General features: G+C 37.4%; 1 protein-coding gene across 2 annotated transcripts; it reads left to right on the forward strand.

Moving 5' to 3' along the window:
* Window positions 1-2,921: 2,921 nt before the first annotated feature.
* Window positions 2,922-18,817, forward strand: LOC142621793 (mediator of RNA polymerase II transcription subunit 17). 2 transcript variants are annotated; one of them, XM_075795156.1, is made up of 8 exons: window positions 2,922-3,233; window positions 3,593-3,788; window positions 6,094-6,207; window positions 6,419-6,504; window positions 16,862-17,234; window positions 17,332-17,796; window positions 17,883-18,203; window positions 18,319-18,817. In XM_075795156.1, exons 1-8 carry the CDS (start codon window positions 3,145-3,147, stop codon window positions 18,643-18,645), a joined length of 1,971 nt encoding a protein of 656 aa, XP_075651271.1. In that variant the 5' UTR covers window positions 2,922-3,144; the 3' UTR covers window positions 18,646-18,817. The 2 variants fall into 2 exon arrangements, with proteins under 2 accessions (XP_075651271.1, XP_075651272.1); XM_075795157.1 differs by lacking the exons at window positions 2,922-3,233; window positions 3,593-3,788 and adding an exon at window positions 4,402-4,548.
* The last annotated feature ends 1,234 nt before the right edge of the window (window positions 18,818-20,051 follow it).

Consider the following 20,051-nt stretch of genomic DNA (forward strand, 5'->3'; position numbering starts at 1 on the left):
TTAGTTAAAAAATATTTTATCTAGTCAAACTACACAAAGTACAAAACAAATACATTACATACTAGAAGCCTTATAATTTCACATGAATTTTTTCAAAGAGAGATTTTAGTCACAGCTTATGTTAACATTTGTTATTTTTAGTTAATAGTAACACATTTTTAAAAATAGGGTTTAATGTGAACACACTTCCCCCCCCCCTCCCAAAAAACTATATAATCTAATCAGGTCTTTAATAAAGGGCAATTAGTTAACGTAAGGAAATTGTAACCACTTGCCATAGCCATAGAGAGAATATAGTCACTTGGTGCAACCACGGCTTCTAAGACCCAACTTTTATTATTATTTTTTGATGAAGTGGATCCTCATCAAGGCACAGCCCTTTAGACCCACTCCTAGGGAGTAAACCGAACTTTTCTTATATACTATATGCTTAAATTCAAGTTACATCTAGTGTGTTTTTCGATTAACATTACACCACCTATTATCTTCTAATTAGAGAAATATGTCATCTAATCCCCTTTCAATTTATTTGTTTTTCCCATAACCACCATGCTCACCAAATATCAAGCCTTTTAAAGATTAAGAATCATCTCATCTATACCAAAGGCCACTTGGCCTGGTGGCCCCTTTGGCTCTCCCATAATAGGGTGAGCTCAAGCTCTGGTTCAGCCCACCAACTCCCTCTATGGGGTGAGCAACTATAATAAACTTGAATGCAGAAAACTATTTACATTACAAAGATCAATATATTTCACTTTCACACAGTCAAATAGTTGTTATTTTTAATAATGTCCATCTTGAAGCAAGAAACATTCACTAATTGCAATGAGTCACAAGAGTTACTCACACAAGAGCAATTTGATGAAAACACAAACCATTTACAACAAAATCCACAGCCTAAATTAGTTATCCCAGAAATGCCATTAAATATTTTCCCAAGTATCTAAATAGTCAAACTCTTTAACCCACACCCCACAAATAATACTCAACAATCAAATCAAAACCTTTACTTGAGGTGTGAATTTCTTGAGAGAAATGAGTAGTGACAGAGAGAGGTAATGTGGTGTGAGATTAGAGGTAATGTGGTGTGAGAAGTGTGAGTTTTATGGGTGAGTGAGGCGGTGAGTTTATTGAGGAGTGTGAGAGTGTTGGAGGCTGAGAGTGGGTGAGAGTTATGGGTAAGTGTTTTGCATGTTCTACATAAGTGTTTTTTACAATTTTGCCCAGCAAAAATCGAGTCTATAAGACTCGAGATACAAGTTTATTTTAATTAAATTTTGAGTCTTACAGACTCAAGATCTATGTGGCGTAACCATATTTCCCGAAGCAAATCGAGTCTTAAAGACTCGGTTTTTGCTTTGTAGAAATTGAGTCTTTAAGACTCAAGATCTATGTGGCACAATAGTGTTCAACTCATTAAGTGCAAAGCGAGTCTTTAACGCTTGAGTTTTATATAAATCTTGAGTTTCTAAAACTCGAGATACTAGTTTCCAGCCAAATTTTTTAAATAACTATAAAATATAAACTATATTATTAGTTAGTCAAGGTTTGAAACTATTTTGGTTTCTAACAAATCGAGTCCAGTGGACTCGATTTCACTATAGCAAATCGATTTTTAAATACTCGATTTCCATGAGGTGCGTAGCTGACATGGATCCACGTGGAAATCGAGTCTCTAAGACTCGAGTTCTCTCATAAAAAACCCAGAACACCCAACACAGAAAACCCAGAACAGCAGAAATCAACCAACCCAGAATAGCAGAAATCACCAACGTAGAAAACGCAAAAATCACCAACGCAGAAAATGCAACAACCAAAAACCAGAAAATAGAAATCACCAAAGCAGAAACCCAGTATAGCACAAAACAACAACCCAGAAAACACAAACAGACCAACCAAAAAAGAAAAAAAAAAAAAAAACCCAGAACATCAACCCAGAAAAAACAGAAAATGAATCAAGAGACAAACCAAACCAGAAAACATAGAAAACGGACCTTTGGTGCCGAGATCAACAAACCCAAGCCACTCCGATGCCGAGATCGTCAAACCCATGGCGCTTCGGTGATGAGATCGTGAATTTTGGGTTTGGGTTTTTGCTCCAATTTCGAGATTGTGATTTTTGGGTTTGAGATTTTGAGAAAAGGGTTTGGATGTTTGAGGAAGGAGAAGAAGAAGAAGGAAGAATTGTCTTGGGACAGAAGATGGAGAAAGAACCAAAAAAAAAAAAGGAGAAAAAGAACGGAGGAGGAAGATGGGTTTTTTGCGTAGGGTGTTCTGGGTTTTTTCTGAGGGAACTCGAGTCTTAGAGACTCGATTTTCACGTGGATTTTTTACTCCACATCAGCTACACGCCTTATGGAAATCAAGTCTTTAAAACTTAATTTGCTACAGTGAAATCGAGTCTAAAGGACTCGATTTGTTAAAAACCAAATTAGTTTCAAACCTTAGCTAACTAATAATATAGTTTAGATTTTATAGTTATTTAAAAAATTTGGCCCTAGTTTCCTAATTCCTTTCAAACGTGGGTTAACTTACTATGCTAGTTCCCAAATTCCCCCAAGTTTGTTGAAGGTAAGAACTGAAGTTGAACTCTGAAATTTAAATGAAATTGAGTACAATAAGCTCGAGTTCATGAAATTGAGTTCATTATGCTCTAAGGGAAATGCTAATGAATGCCCTTAGGCCATTGGTTAATAATCTATTTAAAGAAAGTTTTTATGAAAAAATAAAATAAAATAATTAACGTTTTGACAGTTTTTTTCATTTCCCATAAAAATTGTGTTAAAACTTTCTTAAATTGAATTGTTAACCAAGGTTTAAAAGGCATTTGTTAGCATGACCCATTTTCTAAATATTTTCGAAAATGTGCTGCCTAACCAAATTCTTTGAAAATCAAAGTTATTTTGGAAAAAAAAAATCCCACTTTCTTCCCGGGACACTCTCGACACTTTTTCCCCCTCTCTCATCACCGTCTCTTCCTTGCACAACCCATCTCGCATCGACTGGGTTGTTAGATTTTCAGATTAGGTTCTGTGTTCGTGGGAGAGTGAAGAGTAAAGCCCCGCTCCCAAGTCCCAACTCGCTGCTCACCTCCAGCTCTCTAGGTTTCTCTCTAAAATTTTCCCGGAAAATTTGGAAGAGAAAATGGACGGGAAACTAGAAGTTTCTCTGGACAGGCTTCCCGTCAAGCGCTTGGACGCCATTGAAGAAAATGGCCTCGAACATTTCCCTCCGTAAGCTTCTTCCTCTCCCCTCCTGAAACTCCGTTTACCTTCCGAGAATATGTAGCATAACAACTTCAAACCTAACTATTTCATCTTAAGATTTCAAATTTTCAATTTCTCAATCCCTTTTCCCCAGCTTTCTCGGCTCCCAAACACAAGGATTAAGCGAATATTATAATTCATGTAATTGTAATTGTGCTTATCTGTTTATTCAGTGATTTTCGGTTCTAAGATTAACCCTAACGAACACAATCGAGTAGTCAAGTAATATAAAATTAACGAATGTCAAATTCTTAACTGTTTGCATCAGTTTTCTCAGCTACCAAATGGAAAGCTTAGTGTTTTTTTTTTCCCTCTCTGTTACGTAGAGATGTAGGTTATGATGAGAAGAGGCTTTCGCTGATTCGGCGAGTTGACTTTGCTTGGGCGATAGAGAAAGATGATAACAAGAAGCAGAAGAAGAGCTCAAAGGAGAGCTCAAAGCCGTGGCAATGGCAGGGCATGGTGGAGAACCTGCAGTTGGCTCATCAGGAGCTCTCTATCATTATAGATCTCATCAACACTGTGAGTCACTCTCGTATATATTACATTTACAATCAAATGTGGTTTGTGTATTGCATTGTGGATTTTAGAGGTAACTGTTAGGTTTCTATTGATGTTAGTTGAAGACTGGAATTTTAGGGCTGAATTAAGAGCTTTGAAGTTTCTGATTGCCAACGATATGGAAAAACAAGTCCTTTTTCTGATGCAAATAGTGTGAATGAATGTTGGAACATTGATGTGATCAGCATTCTAATCTTGTGTAGTAACCATGATAGGGGTGAGTAGTAATGCTTATGTTCACTGTATTTGGTTTTTGAATGCCAATTTTGAGGGTGTTTGCAAATTTAAATTATAGCAATTGCTTACCTCGGCGCTCAACCTTGATTGATATATAAGAAGACTTTTAATAGTTGAATGAGTGAGAGAACAAAAAAACTTTCCATCAGCAACCCATCTGAATAAACAATCCTTAGCATGAGAAAGCCACAACCAAGGATCAATGGGTTGCAAGTCCACCATCTAAAACAAAGAAAACAGTGGATACTCAGTAGTGTTGATAAAGACAAGCAGCTGGTTAAAAGCCAAAAAGGTGGAGCAAGAACTGATAACCCGGCTCAGTTCATTAATGACCTCAAAACCAGTAAGCAACCCACAAGATCTTCGCTTGGTTTACCTTCCTAGCTGACAAATTTGTCCTTTACCATCTCTGAAGTCTGCAACAAACAAGGTGTTACAGGTGGACATGGCAACATGCAGTATGTCAATCACAAATCAGCTGTTGGTAAGAAGATTAAATACCCATTCAACATTTAGGTTCTATAAATAACAATTTGCATGATATACCCCAAAGTATAGACACTTGTTCTAGATGAACAGTAGACTTAATGGCAAAAATTTGTCATTGATCCCTGCCATTTGTTAACATTTCGTTAAATTAAAGAAGGCAGAAGGGAGGAAAACCCTATTATGAGGCTTGTGATTCATGTCAAGCTGGCTCCTAATGACATCAAGAGCCGCCTCTACTGGATTGGTTGCACAACCACAGTACACAGTCAGTGTACTGGGGCTGTTAGAAATCAAATGAAAGTACATAAATCCAAAACTCTAGCATATCATAGAAAGAAAGAAAAATTAAGATTTCCTTCCAGTCATACAGAGTCCCAAAAAAAAGAAAGAACAACTTCATATCCGAGAGCCAGGCTTCTATCCCTTCAAACATGCAATTATTGCGCTCTATCCAAATAATCCACGTAAGACATGATGGAATCACACCCCAACCCTAACCCTCTATATACTTGCTGGGAAAGAGAAATTTTAAAAGTTGATACTGCTGTTTATTTTTGCCATCCATTGCCTTGCAAGTAAATAGAGGGTTAGGGATTTAGATTTTACCCAACAATGCCATAAAGTGAAACCTTAAGATAAATTTTTGGTCGAGTGCTTGATTTTGGTTTGGAGTTTGCTTGATGTAATAGACACATGAGTATTGTGGGTAACACTCATTGTGGGGAAAAAAACGATAAATAATAATATTTCATCGAAAAAAACCTTAGGGTCTGTTTGGATAAAGATTATTGCTGAAAATTGAAAACACTATAGCAAAATAATTTTTAAATGTGTGAATAGTGCTGTGGGACCCAGTTTTAAAGTTGTTTTTGCTAAAAAAGTACTTGTGGGTCCTGTGAACAATGCACGGGACCCACTAAAAAAAACATGTGTGCTGGGAAACACGCAAAATGCGCTTCCCAAGCTCAAACTTAGAATACAAGAAATGTACTTAGAGAACAAAAACTCAAGAAAAACAACCAATTATCAATGAAAGTAAGCAAAGAAGGAGAGGAGAGGGTGGAAAACACAGCCATCCACTCTTACAAAACATGCAGAAAAACTGTTTTCAGCTCCATAGAAAGCCTCTAAACCCTTAAGTGCTCAATGATTCTGTTCCCTCCGGACTGTCTACATTAGACACAGAGGAACTGCACACCAACAGTGCCAATACCCTGTTGAACAAAACTCCCTTTCCAACATGCCAATTTTTCAATGATACTAAGGCATAACCCCTTGCACCCTGAATAAACAGAAGACCAGGAACCATAGCTCACTAACATACATACCATGGAAGAACAGATGATCAACAGTCTCCTGAGACTTTTTGCACATGTAACACCACTCGACCACACAGACCTTCTGGCAGTGAAGGTTATCAATTGTGAGAATCTTAGCCAAGGAAGTGATCCGTGGAAAAGAAATAATTTTTTACTAGTCATGAAAGATGAAGGAGGACTTGTTTTCTATATGTAATTTGTCTTTAAATTAATGTGTGTAGGTTGAAGCTAATGATGCAGTAACAGTGGCTGGAATGACCAGGCCAAAGCCATTGCCAAATGAAGTACTGTCTGACCTTTCAGTGTCTGCAGCAACCAAGCTACAATGCTTCAGGGTATTCTCTCTCCTGCTATACTAATGTTGCACTTCCTGTCCTTCCAATTCATGTTAAATGTTCTAATGTAATCAGAGGCAAAGTTACATATGAAGGATATGGTAACAGTGTTCTACAAAGAAATGAATTGATAAACTGCCTTTTCATCTTGATATTGTTTCAGATAATTGTTGAAAATCTCTCTCTTATTTGTTCTTTGTTTCCGATGCAGCATCTTGGTAAATATTTTAAGCAATCTGCCAAAGCTTTGGAACAGCAGGTTGCTAGGGAAGCAAGATTTTATGGTGCTTTAATTAGGTGAGTCTGTCTGAGTTACTTTATTAAACTAGTTGCTAACCTGTGCAATGCACTAGAAAATTACTGAAAAAGAAATCTAATGAATGCTTGTGTTATTTTTATCTTTCCTATTGAATATGATCTTTTTTTAAAAAAAAAAGTAATATGCTAAGCAATTATGCAAGATACCATTTAAATTAAAAGATGAATATTGGTTATTGCTACTTGTACCAACTGAAGCTCACAATATAAGTATATTACATGAGGCCAAAAGTCTCTTTAAGTTCCCCTTAGCCTTACAAAGTCCCTAACATACACGCGTCGTTAACTATTATTGCTTTTGCAATATGAAGCAACTCCTTTTTTTTTTTTATAGGTAATAAGAATATTATTAAAACAAACTGAAAACAAAAGAGAGCCAATACAAGGTGTTCATGATGGTGAACACAAGGAGAAGCAACAAACAAACAAATAATAACAAAGAACAAGAAAAAACTTAAAGTGTAAAACTAAGAGAAGAAATAAACTCGACAATAGTGGAGCAATTCGAGAAGCCCCAACACCTAGACCAATCAAATAAAGTCTTTTGGCATAGAGCTTGTAATTGAACCAAGGATTTCTCGGTATCCTCAAAAGAGCGCTGATTTCTTTCCTTCCAAACAATCCACACCAAACAATCAGGAACCATATTCCATATGTCTGAATTAAATTTTCCCAGCCAAAAACTCCAACAATACATTAAGCTTTCCACATTGCCTGGCATGACCCATTGTGTCCCAAAGATCTGAAACATATAAACCCACAGAGAATGAGCAACCGGATAGTGGAGGAGAAGATGATCCACAGTTTCCTCATTCCGATGGCACATACAACACCTATTCGCCAAAATGCGCCCCTTAAGCTTAAGATTATCCAATGTAAGGATTTGCCCATGAATCGCTGTCCACACAAAAAATGCCACCCTCCTAGGGATCTTAGCTTTCCAAACACCCTTCCACGGAAAGTTGGAGGCAGCTGCTTCACATTGAAGAAAATACCCTGGTAGTGAAATCGGTCCATTTACACATGATTAAGTAATAAAAATGGCCTTAGTATCTTAGAGGTCCTTTTGAGGTAAATTTTAGGAGCATTGCTGGATTGAAGGGGCAATGGAGCCCTCTGGCATTGGCTTGTATGGAGAAATGAGGGACTTTTTCAACTGTATGAGGGGCATTGCCAACCCTTAGATTTTTCTTGTATTAGCTTTTGCATGTTTTTGTATTGAATTTAATTTCAGAGGATTAATTCGAAATTATTTGAATTGATCCTCACAAATTAGGAAAAAAGAAAAAGGAAAAAAAAAGAATAACATTACAGCATTGTAGCTGATTAATATACAAATAAACTACCAATTTAACATGATAAGTCACTATTAGTAATTTAGAAAGCAAAAATTAACAAAATTAAAGTTGTCTTACCTATTTAACCTAAAATTATTCATATTCTAAAGATGTCAAACACCTATTGACAAATAGCTATTAATATAAAATATTAACTTTGTTGCATAAATTGAAAAGTCTCAAACACGTAGCTTCAATAGCTTCACACAACAGAAAATTAGCAAAAGTTAGAGCATTTGAAGCTTATGCTTCGCCTGGTGGGGACTTGTGAGAATAATGAATTGCTGTTGTTTGGGTATAATATAGGATGGACCTGAATTTTTTTTAGAAGAAGTCAATTTATTCAGTAATCAAATCAAACATCAGTACAAGGTAAAGGAAATTGTAAAATGACACCGTTATTTTTTTCCATGTACTCTAAAATGCTACATCCCATATAATAGATATGTTAGGAAACCCATTCCTTTTAGGTCCAGATGACAGAAATGTCACCTTTTTTTTTCCAGGTACTTAATTGCTACACTACATTTCAATCACCCATATTATACTAAACAAATAAAGAAACAGAAAATTTGTGTCCTGTGACTTCTTTTGTTATTTTTTAATGATAAAATGATAAACTTACCTTAATAGGGACGTGAAGAACACCATGAACTTCCTTTGGCACATGTTTATGCAAATTTGCATAGTACCCAAACTTTAAAATAGTATTCACATTTTTTATTTTATAGTTAAGACATAAATATGTGGATGAGTTTAAAATTGATCAATACCAAAATTTAATTGATCTAATGCTCTACATTATATCATTGAGAAAATATCCTATTTAGTTTTTTTTTTTTTTAAAAGCCAGCTCCCTTGTTTTGCTATTAATTTTTGGTCAGTCGTGAAAATACTTTGGAAGCTTTATATATCAAGCAGATGGTCTGCATCTATGAAAAGTGAAACTATTTTTGCTTTTAGGAAAGTTATCTAAACCTGGGTTGGGTTGGAGGAGAAAAAAGAAGAAGAACAGAGAATGATGCAGCAGAAATTATAAACGGGAGAAGATACCTAAACCTGGGTTGGGTTGGGTTGGGTTTATTCACATGTAGCATTTATGAGTGTGTTTTTTCAAAAAATGTCTCAAATTTGCATAAAGCTTGACAGAAATTTATCTAAACAAAAAATGTATAAACCCAGGCTGGCCAAATTGGAAAGGAGAAGATAGTTAAATACCAAAAACGTTTCCGGTGTTGCTCCCCAATCATGAGGCACTGCCAGTGGTTGCATTCAATCTGACCTTGGTTGTTCAAGCTTTCAATCCCGATGCAATTTAAATCATGTTGGGTTTGGGCTGCATTATTTCCTGTTGTAGTAGTGTGTTGGAAGTATATGGAGTGCAAATTCAAGTTTAATTCTTTACATGCATTGAAATAGGTTTTAAAAGTAACAATGAAATAAATTTTTTTGATAAGTCATATGTTTATTGATATAAAAAATGTAACACCCTAGTACACAGGGAGTGTACAAGGGTTAAACAGTCAAGAACAAAAATTACAAGAATCTAAGAAATCAAGAAATGATAAAAATGTTTGGTTCTGCAAAGCAGTCAACCAATCTCTAAGGGTTCTAAAGAAAAATAGCTTCAAGTCTGAAATTGATCTCTCCTTATCTTCAAAGCACCTGCTATTTCTCTCTCTCCAAAGACACCACAATAAGCAATGTGGAATAGTCATCCATATATGCCCATTTCGATGACTACCAAACCTGCCTTGCCAACACGCTAATAGCCCCACTACAGATTGTGGCATCACCCAGCTAACTCCGAACAATCCAAACACCATTGCCCACATATCCATTGCAACCGGACAATGGAGAAAAAGATGATCAACCGATTCACCATTGCACTTGCACATGTAACACCAATCCAATATCCAAATATTCCTTTTTCGTAAATTGTCAATCGTTAAGCACTTCCTCAAAGCAGCAGTCCAAACAAAGAAAGCAACACGAAAAGGAATTTTCTGTTTCCATATACTCTTCCAAGGAAAGTAACAATCATTGGAGCCCACTAAGAGACTATAATAATTTTTAACCATAAAACCCTTCTTTCTATCAAGTTTCCAGCACATCTTATCCTCACCAAATCCTTTCACCGAAGCACCATAAATAGTATCCATAAAACCAGCCAATGCCTCTGATTCCCGAGCATGCACACCCCTAAAGAAACTTACATCCCAAAAGAGAACTCCATTATCAAGCTTCATAAGCTCAGCCACACTAGCCTCCTTGTCTCTGCAAAATCTATACAATTCCGGATAACTGACTGCAAGGGAAGTCTCACCACACCAATGGTCTTGCCAGAATTTCACTCTTGACCCATCCCCAACATCAAATAGAATATAGCGAGAAAAAGAAGGCCATCCCTGACGAATATTTTTTCATAAACCCACACCATATGGACCATTAACAGGCCTAGTACACCAGCCACCCCCTTCACAGCCATATTTCACCTCTATCACTTGCCTCCAAAAGGCAGTCCTCTCCATCCCAAATCTCCATAGCCACTTTCCAAGCAAAGCTTCATTAAAAAGTCTTATCTTCCTTATCCCAAGGCCCCCGGAAGCAATGGGACTGCATACATTAGCCCATTTAACTAAATGGAATTTTGGTTCATCTCCAATGCCACCCCATAAGAAATTTCTCTGTAGTTTCTCAATTCGGTTAGCCACAGCAACAGGAATAGGGAATAGAGATAGGAAATAAGTAGGTAAGTTAGATAGAGTGCTTTTAATTAAAGTGACTCTACCTCCCTTTGATAAGTACAGACGTTTCCATCCTGCTAATCTCCGTTCCATCTTTTCCAGAATTGGGTTCCAGATTGCCTTATCCTTGCATTTGGCTCCTAAAGGAAGACCCAAATACTTCATTGGAAGAGTACCTTGTTTACAGCCAAGAACAGTCAACAATAAGTCCAAATTATGCACCATACCAACAGGAACCAATTCAGACTTGCCCAAATTTATCCTTAAGCCAGAAACCACCTCGAACCAAATGAGGATCATACAGAGAAACAGAATCTGGTCCAAATCAGCACCACAAAAAATCAAAGTATCATCTGCAAAGAGAAGGTGAGACACCACCAATGATCTTCCCTCTACAGAACCCACCCTAAAGCCTGACATGTGACCATCATGGGCAGCCTTTTCCAACATCCTCCCAAGGGCTTCCATAACCAATACAAATAACAAAGGGGATAATGGATCTCCTTGTCGTAACCCCCTGGAACTCTCAAAAAACCCATAGGGAGAGCCATTTATCAGAATAGAGAAACGAACTGTAGATATACAAAAGAAAATCCACTGACGCCATTTAGCAGAGAAACCACCCTTTTCTAACAACTGCATAAGAAATCTCCAGTTTACATGATCAAAGGCCTTCTCAACATCTAATTTGCAAAGTAATCCTGGCAAATCAGATTTCAATCTACTGTCAAGGCTCTCATTAGCAATAAGTACAGGGTCAAGAATCTGCCTGTTTCTCACAAAAGCATTTTGAGATGCTGAGATTATATCTTCCATGACTGTGCGAAGCCTATTGGCTAAGACCTTAGCAATGATTTTATAAACGCCCCCAACAAGACTAATGGGGCGAAAATCTTTAACTTCAATTGCTGCATTTTTTTTAGGGATGAGAGTAATGAATGTTGCATTCAAACTCTTCTCAAACTGACCTTTAACATAAAAATGATTAAAAACAGCCATAAGATCAGGTTTAAGAATTCCCCAACAAGCTTGGAAGAAAGCCATAGGAAACCCATCTGGACCAGGCGATTTGTCACCATTAAAATTCTTTATTACCTCAAAAATTTCTGCCTCATCAAAGGGTCTATCCAACCAATCTGCATTATCACCAGATATCCTTGGAAATATCAATACTTCTGGAAATGGCCTATCAACTTGCTCCTCAGAGTATAGTTTCTTATAGAATTGAGTAATACAATTAGCAATCATGCCTTGATCGGAAGACAAATTTCCATCTACCATAAGGCTCTCAATGCCATTATTTCTTCTATGGGAATTAGCCATTCTATGGAAAAATTTGGTATTTGCATCCCCCTCCCTCAATTGCAACATCCTAGACTTCTGCCTCCAACTAATCTCTTCTAAGAGAGTGAGCTTTTCAATATCCGTACGGAGATTATTTTGTTCTATCTTTTCCTCAGCTGTTAAAGGCTGAATCTCTTCTCTAACATCCAAATCATTTAATTTGTTCCATAGATGCTGTTTCTTAATAGTGACATTACCAAACTCCTCTTCGTTCCACTTTTTTAGATCCAATTTCAAAGCTGCCAACTTCTTAGCTAGAATAAAACTAGGATTGCCTTGGAACAAGTAAGATGCCCACCAAACCTTCACTTTATCAACAAAATTCTCCAGCTTCAACCACATATTCTCAAAACGAAAAGGGGTTTTACCTCTCCGATGACTTCCCCCCTCCAACAAAATTGGAAAATGATCTGAAAGTACTCTTGAAAGCCTTTTTTGAGAGAACAACGTGAAGTGATCTGCCAAAAGTGGAGAGAAAAGAAATCGGTCTATTCTAGAAGCGGAGGAAATATTAGACCAAGTATAAAGGCCCCCATCCATAGCTATATCCATCAACCCATGGAGAGAGATAAAATCTGAAAATTCATACATAGCCCGAGCACAGCTTTCAGCCCCTAATCTTTCCGAAGGGAAGCGGATTATATTGAAGTCGCCTCCTAGACACCATGGCACATCCCACCAACTAATTAGCCCTGCCAACTCCTCCCACATTTTCCTCCGCCTCTTGTTTAAATTAGGCCCATAGACACCTGTAAACGCCCACTAAAATTGATCCCCAACATTTTTAAATTTACACGAAACAGAAAAATACCCCACTGCTTCCTCTACTTTTTCCACCACCCTTCGATCCCACATCAAAACAATACCCCCAGAAGCACCTTCAGAACCCAGGTAAAGCCAATCAACATATGGGCAGCCCATATACTTCGAACAATTCCTCTAGTGATCCACTCAAGTTTGGTCTCCTACAAACATACTATATCAGCCCTCCATGATCGCAATAAATTACGAATCTGAAGCCTCTTCTCAACCCGATTCAAACCTCTGACATTCCAAGTAATTATCTTCAACTTCATTTAGAAACAGATAGTGCCCGCACCCTACTAGTACCATTCCGCCTAGAAGAAGTAGAACCATAATTAACTGAACTGAATAGACCTTTTAGCTCTCTGATACCTCTCACTCCTGAACTCTTCAAGTCACGTGCTTTAATCTCCAAAGCAGCCCTACGTTGCAATTCAGCCTCAACAGCTAACAAGAAATTTGTTGCTTGATTTTCCAACCCTTTTAATGATACGCCCAGGAAATTATCAAACCCATTGAATTTACTTTGAAACCAGTCAGAGTAAGATTCCCTCTTTACTGGACTCTTCAGTCCTACAAATTCCTTTTCTTCCATGCCCAATGGTAAAGAAAAGGCCAGCGGTTCCACCGCTATAGGTGACAAACCCCCTTCGTTAGGCAACTCAGCAACCTCCGAATATGTGTCCGAAACCCAGTCCTCCACAATTACTTCATCCCCTTCAAACTGAGCTGATGACACCTCCAAAGGGTCTGAACACTTCAATGGAACCAAAGCCAGCTGTTTCTGCACTTCTAGAACCTCTGTGACTTCACTCGGTGGCAGAGAAATTTGTATCGGAACCGCCACTCTCCTTCCATCTCTCAATTCAAGCACCCACTGATCTGAATTCCCCCATTTCTTGATAACATTGCCGGAATGCTCCTGAAGTAACAATCGGATGTCTCGCTGCAAAGTGTCTTCGCAATCAGAGGTGGTTGCTTGCTCATCGGCCTCGTCGGAGCCAAGAGACTCAGTATCGGCCCCGTCAGAGCCAGGAATCCCCGTATCGGCATCAATATCGGCGTCATCGGCGAGCTTCAATGACTGGGTTATCGTCGGAAAGCTACAAGGATCAACTTGAGGGTGCATCGGCGTAGCAAGCACTGCGATACTGCTTCGGGAATCTCTCTCATTACTTACCGTAACCGAAGGTACAGAACTCCCAGAGTGTTGGGTCTCTCCAGTTGATAAAGAACGAAGATGGGTTTGTGTCGGTTTGGGCCGCCAGACTTGTATGGGTTTGGGCTTGGGCTTTGGTTTGAAGGGAGCTATAGACTTCATAGAAGGGTTGGGCTTTATAACCTCCTGAGCATTGGACCACTGAACCTGCCATCTACCATCCGGCCCACACTCCAAACCCATAGAGATCTCCAGCGATACAGTTTTGCCATTTATATCGTGGACTTCAAACGGAAGTTTAGCCTCAGACCTCGCAAGATCTTTTTCAGTATTCAATTCACGAGAATCATGGGTATGATTGCGCAAGTTTGTTGTGTTTGAATTTTGAAAATTTGGCAGTAATGACTTTCCTTTCTTGCTACCACCATGCCCTCTCCGATCAGTCTCCGCCGTTGCCATCAAGAGAGACTTGGACTTCTCCACTGTCTGCTTCAAGACAGCTTGTGGTTGGGTGCTGATTTTCGACTCAGGAACAATGACTTTCCGCAAGTGTAGCCCAAACCCTCTCCGCCCACTACCCAATTTACCTTCTGGCACCACGATAAAGCCTTTCCGCCGGCCATGGACAAGTTCCAAGATCATAAAAAATCTGCCATGAGGATTGGAACCTAATTGCAAGATAAATACCTTGACACCCTCTCTAAATGTTCGTGCAAAATTTCCAGTAGTTGCATTAGAGATGAGATCCTCCACAATAGTTAGCAGACGTTTTGCACCCTCTTTGCCCATGAAAACTGATCGGAGAGAATCTCGGTTTCTCTCAAAAATGCGTAACATAAAATAAGTTCCTCCCTCCTCAACAGAGAACTCAAAGGTCTTGGACTCCACGAAAAAGAAAATGGAACCTCCCATATCAACAGAGTAAAAACCAAAATTTTGTGACTAATCCGAGGTAGCCAGGCCTCAAATTTTGTACTTAACTACGGTCTAAGGCAAGTAGAGCTCAAAGTATTGTAAAATGATGAATTTGTTAAAAGTTAGAAGGAACTGGGAAAAGGGTGGGAGGCTGGGGGTCGGGGGGGCACAATTTCCTAAATTGAAACAAAAATCAAATTCTGAAATACCTTAATGAAACAATGTTGACTCATTGCATGTCTTCAATTCGCCATTGAGAAGTCAAGGGCTTGTTATGATTGAATGCATCTGGTGATATTCAGATAGTGTTTATTTCAAATTTCTTAAGAGGGTCAGAGAGGATAAAGTTGGAGAGAGGAAGATTGGGGTATGGATGGTGGCAGGTAGAAATGTGGATTATTGTATTTGGCTAGAAGTAGGATATTGTATTTAAATAGGAATATAATCAGAACTTTACTAGTAACGATTCCGGTAGTCTGACAATGGGCGGAGGTTCAGATTTTACTCTCTTTTCTTTTTTTTGATAAGTAAGAATGATATATAAACAAACGGCTACTCTATGCAAGAAAAACATAGAGCAAACCCAAAAAATACAAGATGAAGAAAACAGAGAAAAAACATAAAAGAAAACCAAGCAACAGATTAATTACAAAAGAGAAAGAGAGTTAAAAAAAGAAAGGAGAGAATCACTACTCATGAGTTCCCATGCCCGAGACCAATCAAAAAGAGTTCCACTAAAAGAAGCAAACATCTAATCACCAAAACTATCCAAATCCTCAAAAGTTCGCTGATTTCGTTCCTTCCAAATATACCATAGGATGCACAATGGATATGCAAAAAACAATATAAACTATCTCTGCTTTATGGTCTCAGATCTCTGACTTTCAACAGCAATAGATATGCAAAAAAACAAAACCAATTCTAACTCAAATGCCTTAATATAAACCATAATCTTACCCCAAACCTAAATTAAAAACAATCCTACCGAAATACCCAAACCTAAACCTAAAGAAAAAAGAGAGAATTTTACCGGTCCTCTGATCTCTCTATTCACGCCTTATGGGATCTTTGTCTAGCAGTTTCAGTTGTTTGACAGTGGCGGTAGGCCTGTGGTATCTCTCTTGCCTCTCAGGATATGGAATCTTTTTTTTTTTTTTTTCCTGCCCTTCAATCTGACTTAGTTTTTTCCTATCATTGTTTAGATTGTGTTTTTTAATAGTGATGAAGAGGTTAAAAACCAAATGGTACACCATTTTGTTTAAACCATGTTTTATGGTATACAGAAAGGCACAATTTTTCAGTGTTTTTAAATGTAAATGTGATACAAATTTATATAGCCATATGACACAATAAGGAATAGTCAACAAAAAGTCAAATGTTTCACTTTTATATTATATATAGATGATTACACTACATTGCTTTAAAATCACACTGCAGGAAAGTCAAAAACACACGTTGTACATTACAGGAGCAATAACTAATTTTCATAAATATATTTCGATTCTCAAAGCTTTGAGACCCCATCTCTTTCTTTAAAATTCAAGAAGTTGCATTTTAGTCCCTAAAAAACTTAGAAGGTACCAAGTACTAATTTCATCATTCTGTTCATCTGCCATTCAAAAAATTGCATATGTGGCATGTTAAAAAGCTGAAATTTCCTGGAATAAATTTAACAAAATAGGCGGAAAGAAAACTTGATACCTTTTATATATTAACATATTTCAAGGAACAAATTTTCAACTTTTTAAGTTTGACAAAAATTTACCTCAGGCCAAAGTTAGGAATTTAAGTGTGCATTTGGTTTAGCATTCTATTTATCTTATTTGCTTATATACATTTTTTTTAAATCCTCACTTTTTTAGGTGCAATTGTACTTCTACTCATTTTTAGCAAATCAAAATCAGAATCCTCACCCACACACACGCACACACACGTATGTTTCAGTTTAAATTATTACTATAAAATATAGTGTCACAAGAATACACTATATTTAAAGATGATCTCTATGTCATTTCCTGACAAGCGGATAGATTGCAGCAAAACTGGAAAGTTAAACGGCAGCGTGGGGCTGCTTCAGCTCCTGGAAGTGAAGGCTTCACAATTGATCTGTTTGACAATTCATTGTATGATCCAGCAGCTGTATTCCGTCCATCATCTCTATCTACTGTTCGTATTGACCATGACTCGGCAGGCATGCTTTCAATAAATTTACCTCCCAATTCATACCGCTCTCTTCAATTTGGTTTTTCTGGTCCGCATACGGATGATTCTTTGAGGGAACCATTTAAAATGAAAACCAGTTCCACAAGGGAAAGTGAGAAAGAATCTGTAAGTGATGATGAGTGTGTTAAAGAAACACATTCACTCCTTCGTGAAGTTCATCAGGCAATCTTTGACGAGCAGGTCTTATTTCTTTTTCTGTTTTCTCGTTGATAGTTTACTTTACATTCATTGTAAATTTTTTTGGTACTTTTATTTACGCCTGATTCATCCTGTCCAGGTGTTTGATTTGGTGAGTCGTGAAGCATTTAATCCATCTTTAGGAGTCAATGTGACTGGCATACAAGAAAATTATTTACAGATGAGCATAGGTCAAGGAACCTCTGTATTCATATCTATTACTCCATCCAGTCAAGGAGATCAAACAGTTGAAAGTTCAGGCACCCAAAATTTAGATAATGCAATTTTACCTTTGGATACATTGGATGGAGTGATGTTACCAGAGGAAGAACAGGATACCCCTAAGCAAAAGTGGGGGCTTCCCAATCGTGTTAGCTATGAGATATACCTACAACAGATTTTCCATGAACACGTTTTCCTAAGAGCAAAGGATAGACCCATTTACGCTGGTAATAGAATATCTGGTCAAGGGGCAAAGGATGGGTGTGGTCTGTTGGTTCATTTCTGTATGTCACTGGCTCATAGAATCTTTTCAAACAAAGTTCTAATGGAGCTGGATAATGTGGTATAGACCTATTTCTCCTTTGACATGAATTAACTGCTATCTTTTCCCTTAATAGAGTCTCAGTAAATTTTACTTGAAATCTGTAGGTTTGCAGGGTCCCATATCTCCAGTTGATATCTCATCCAACCTGGCATTCTCGGACATCTTCATGGACTCTGTTTATGAAGGTTCCTCAGTCCATTCTTCATGCAGGCTGCCTAGCCCATACATCAAACAACCATCGTGTGAAGCACGTTATCAAGTCTCAGTTCCGGACTAAGGTGGTGGTAAATGATGATTGCATCAATGTAGAAGGGGAAGGTGCTCCTAATGTTGTTGGCCTGTTTAAAGGGAATTCAGAAGAAATTTCCTCTATGAACAGATATAATTGTGATTTGGCAGATCTTTCTGTGATAATTCTGCAACAGGTAGATTTTTACATTAGAGTTGGTGCATACATGCGAGTGTATTGTATGTAAATATAGACATATAGTGACCATGCAGTTCTCGTGTAGTTGGAATAATAGTGAATTTTTGGAACAGGTTGCAAGCCAGATTATTGGTTGGCTTCATGAGGAAGCTCTTTTGGTTGGAATAAAGGTGAATCGAGATTTTTTATGCTTATCCTTTGAGCTGGAGCAGGGCGAAACACTTAGCCTGGTGGCACATGTGGACCCAGAAGATACTCAAGGATGCATTTCCTGGTGGTTGGTTATGGATGATAGTTTCAATGAGGAGAGAGAACTTCATATAGATATTTCTGATGGTGCATCAGAATATAAAAAGTTTTTAGGCCATTTGTCCCTAGATGTGTTGTATTCAACACTGATGGATTTGGTGAGCTTGTGCTGTGGAGGTGGTAGCCTATGACCTTCCACTTCTTTTTCTTGACATTCAAAAACTGGAGAAGCTCCTGGTGGCTTCTTTAGGCACCAGTTGTTGCATGTAATGTAATTTCAGCTTTATTATTATTAATTTTTAGTTGAATTTCAGCTTTGAAATCTCTATCAATTCAGAAGTCGTCGTATTCGATAGTCGATGAGTATTGAGTGCCTTTAGGACCACAACCAATTCTACATTCATTTTCACAACTATCTTATATGGTAGATTGTGTTTGACTGTATTATTTTCACATGGACTCATCATCATCAATCATAATCAGTCATATCGGATAATCGTGATTTTGTAATTTTTCTTAGTTTACATATCATTCATAATTTGAAAAAGGTCAGTGTAAACACAAGAAATGAGTGTTGCTGACAGTAGAGATGGATGTGATATTTCTGGAACAATTGCTTACAACAAAACTTGCTTGAAAGAAGCTTAACAAAGAAACTTCATTCATTGAAAAATATCAGGCCAGGTCACTTTCATTTCAATTCAAATCAATTACAAAGGCCAATGGAAAGCCAAATACGTGGGAATGAAAATGACTTCCAAGATGAGGAACTTACTTTAGAAGACAACTCAAGAGATGAATATAATCGTGTAAGACGTGCTTAATTAGTTGTTTAACGCAGTCCAGACGCTAATTATATATTAATTATTTATTTTCAAATGTTAGCATATAGACAAATTGAGGTAATCTGATTTGTAAAACCTTAATTAATGGGTGCAAAAGTGGAAAGCAATAATCAATAATATCTTGGAAGTAATGTCGTGGTGGGCATGATTGCTTGCCCCGCGAAGGGGGGGATACCTCATGGTCCTCGCCTGGTTTCTGTCGTTGAATCCCTCAAGCCTATGTATCTTCATGGTTCCTTTTATTTTATTTGGAGTTCCCATAATTTGGGTACGGCCCATCTTTTTTTTTTCCCACCTGATCATCTTTGTTGGCACCAAATATTTTAAAGACAATCTTTACCACCTGACCCTTTTTTAAATGATTTTTTTTTTATATATATATTTTACTTCTCTTCTAGACTGTAATTGCATTGTAAGCATTATATATGTCTGATTTGGTAAAAAGATTTTTGTTTTTGTCTAAAACTTAACAATACTAGTTTCTTTTTATTAAAAAAAACTAACTTTTAACTTTTTATCTCACATTTAACATAAAAGCTAAAAAAAATATTATATATATTGTCTTATATTTAACAGATAAGCTATCGAAAAACAATGGGATGCCAAGCAAATACTATATTATCAACATAACTTATAACATGGGAGGGGATTTGAATTTTGACGTCTCTGTTGTAAATAACAGGAAGTGTCATTTGAACTATAAGTCATTTGGATATTACAAATCAAAACTTATAAAATGTATTATAGACTTT

This window comes from Castanea sativa, chromosome 1 (assembly GCF_040712315.1).
Source record: "Castanea sativa cultivar Marrone di Chiusa Pesio chromosome 1, ASM4071231v1".
Classification (NCBI taxonomy): Eukaryota; Viridiplantae; Streptophyta; class Magnoliopsida; order Fagales; family Fagaceae; genus Castanea; species Castanea sativa.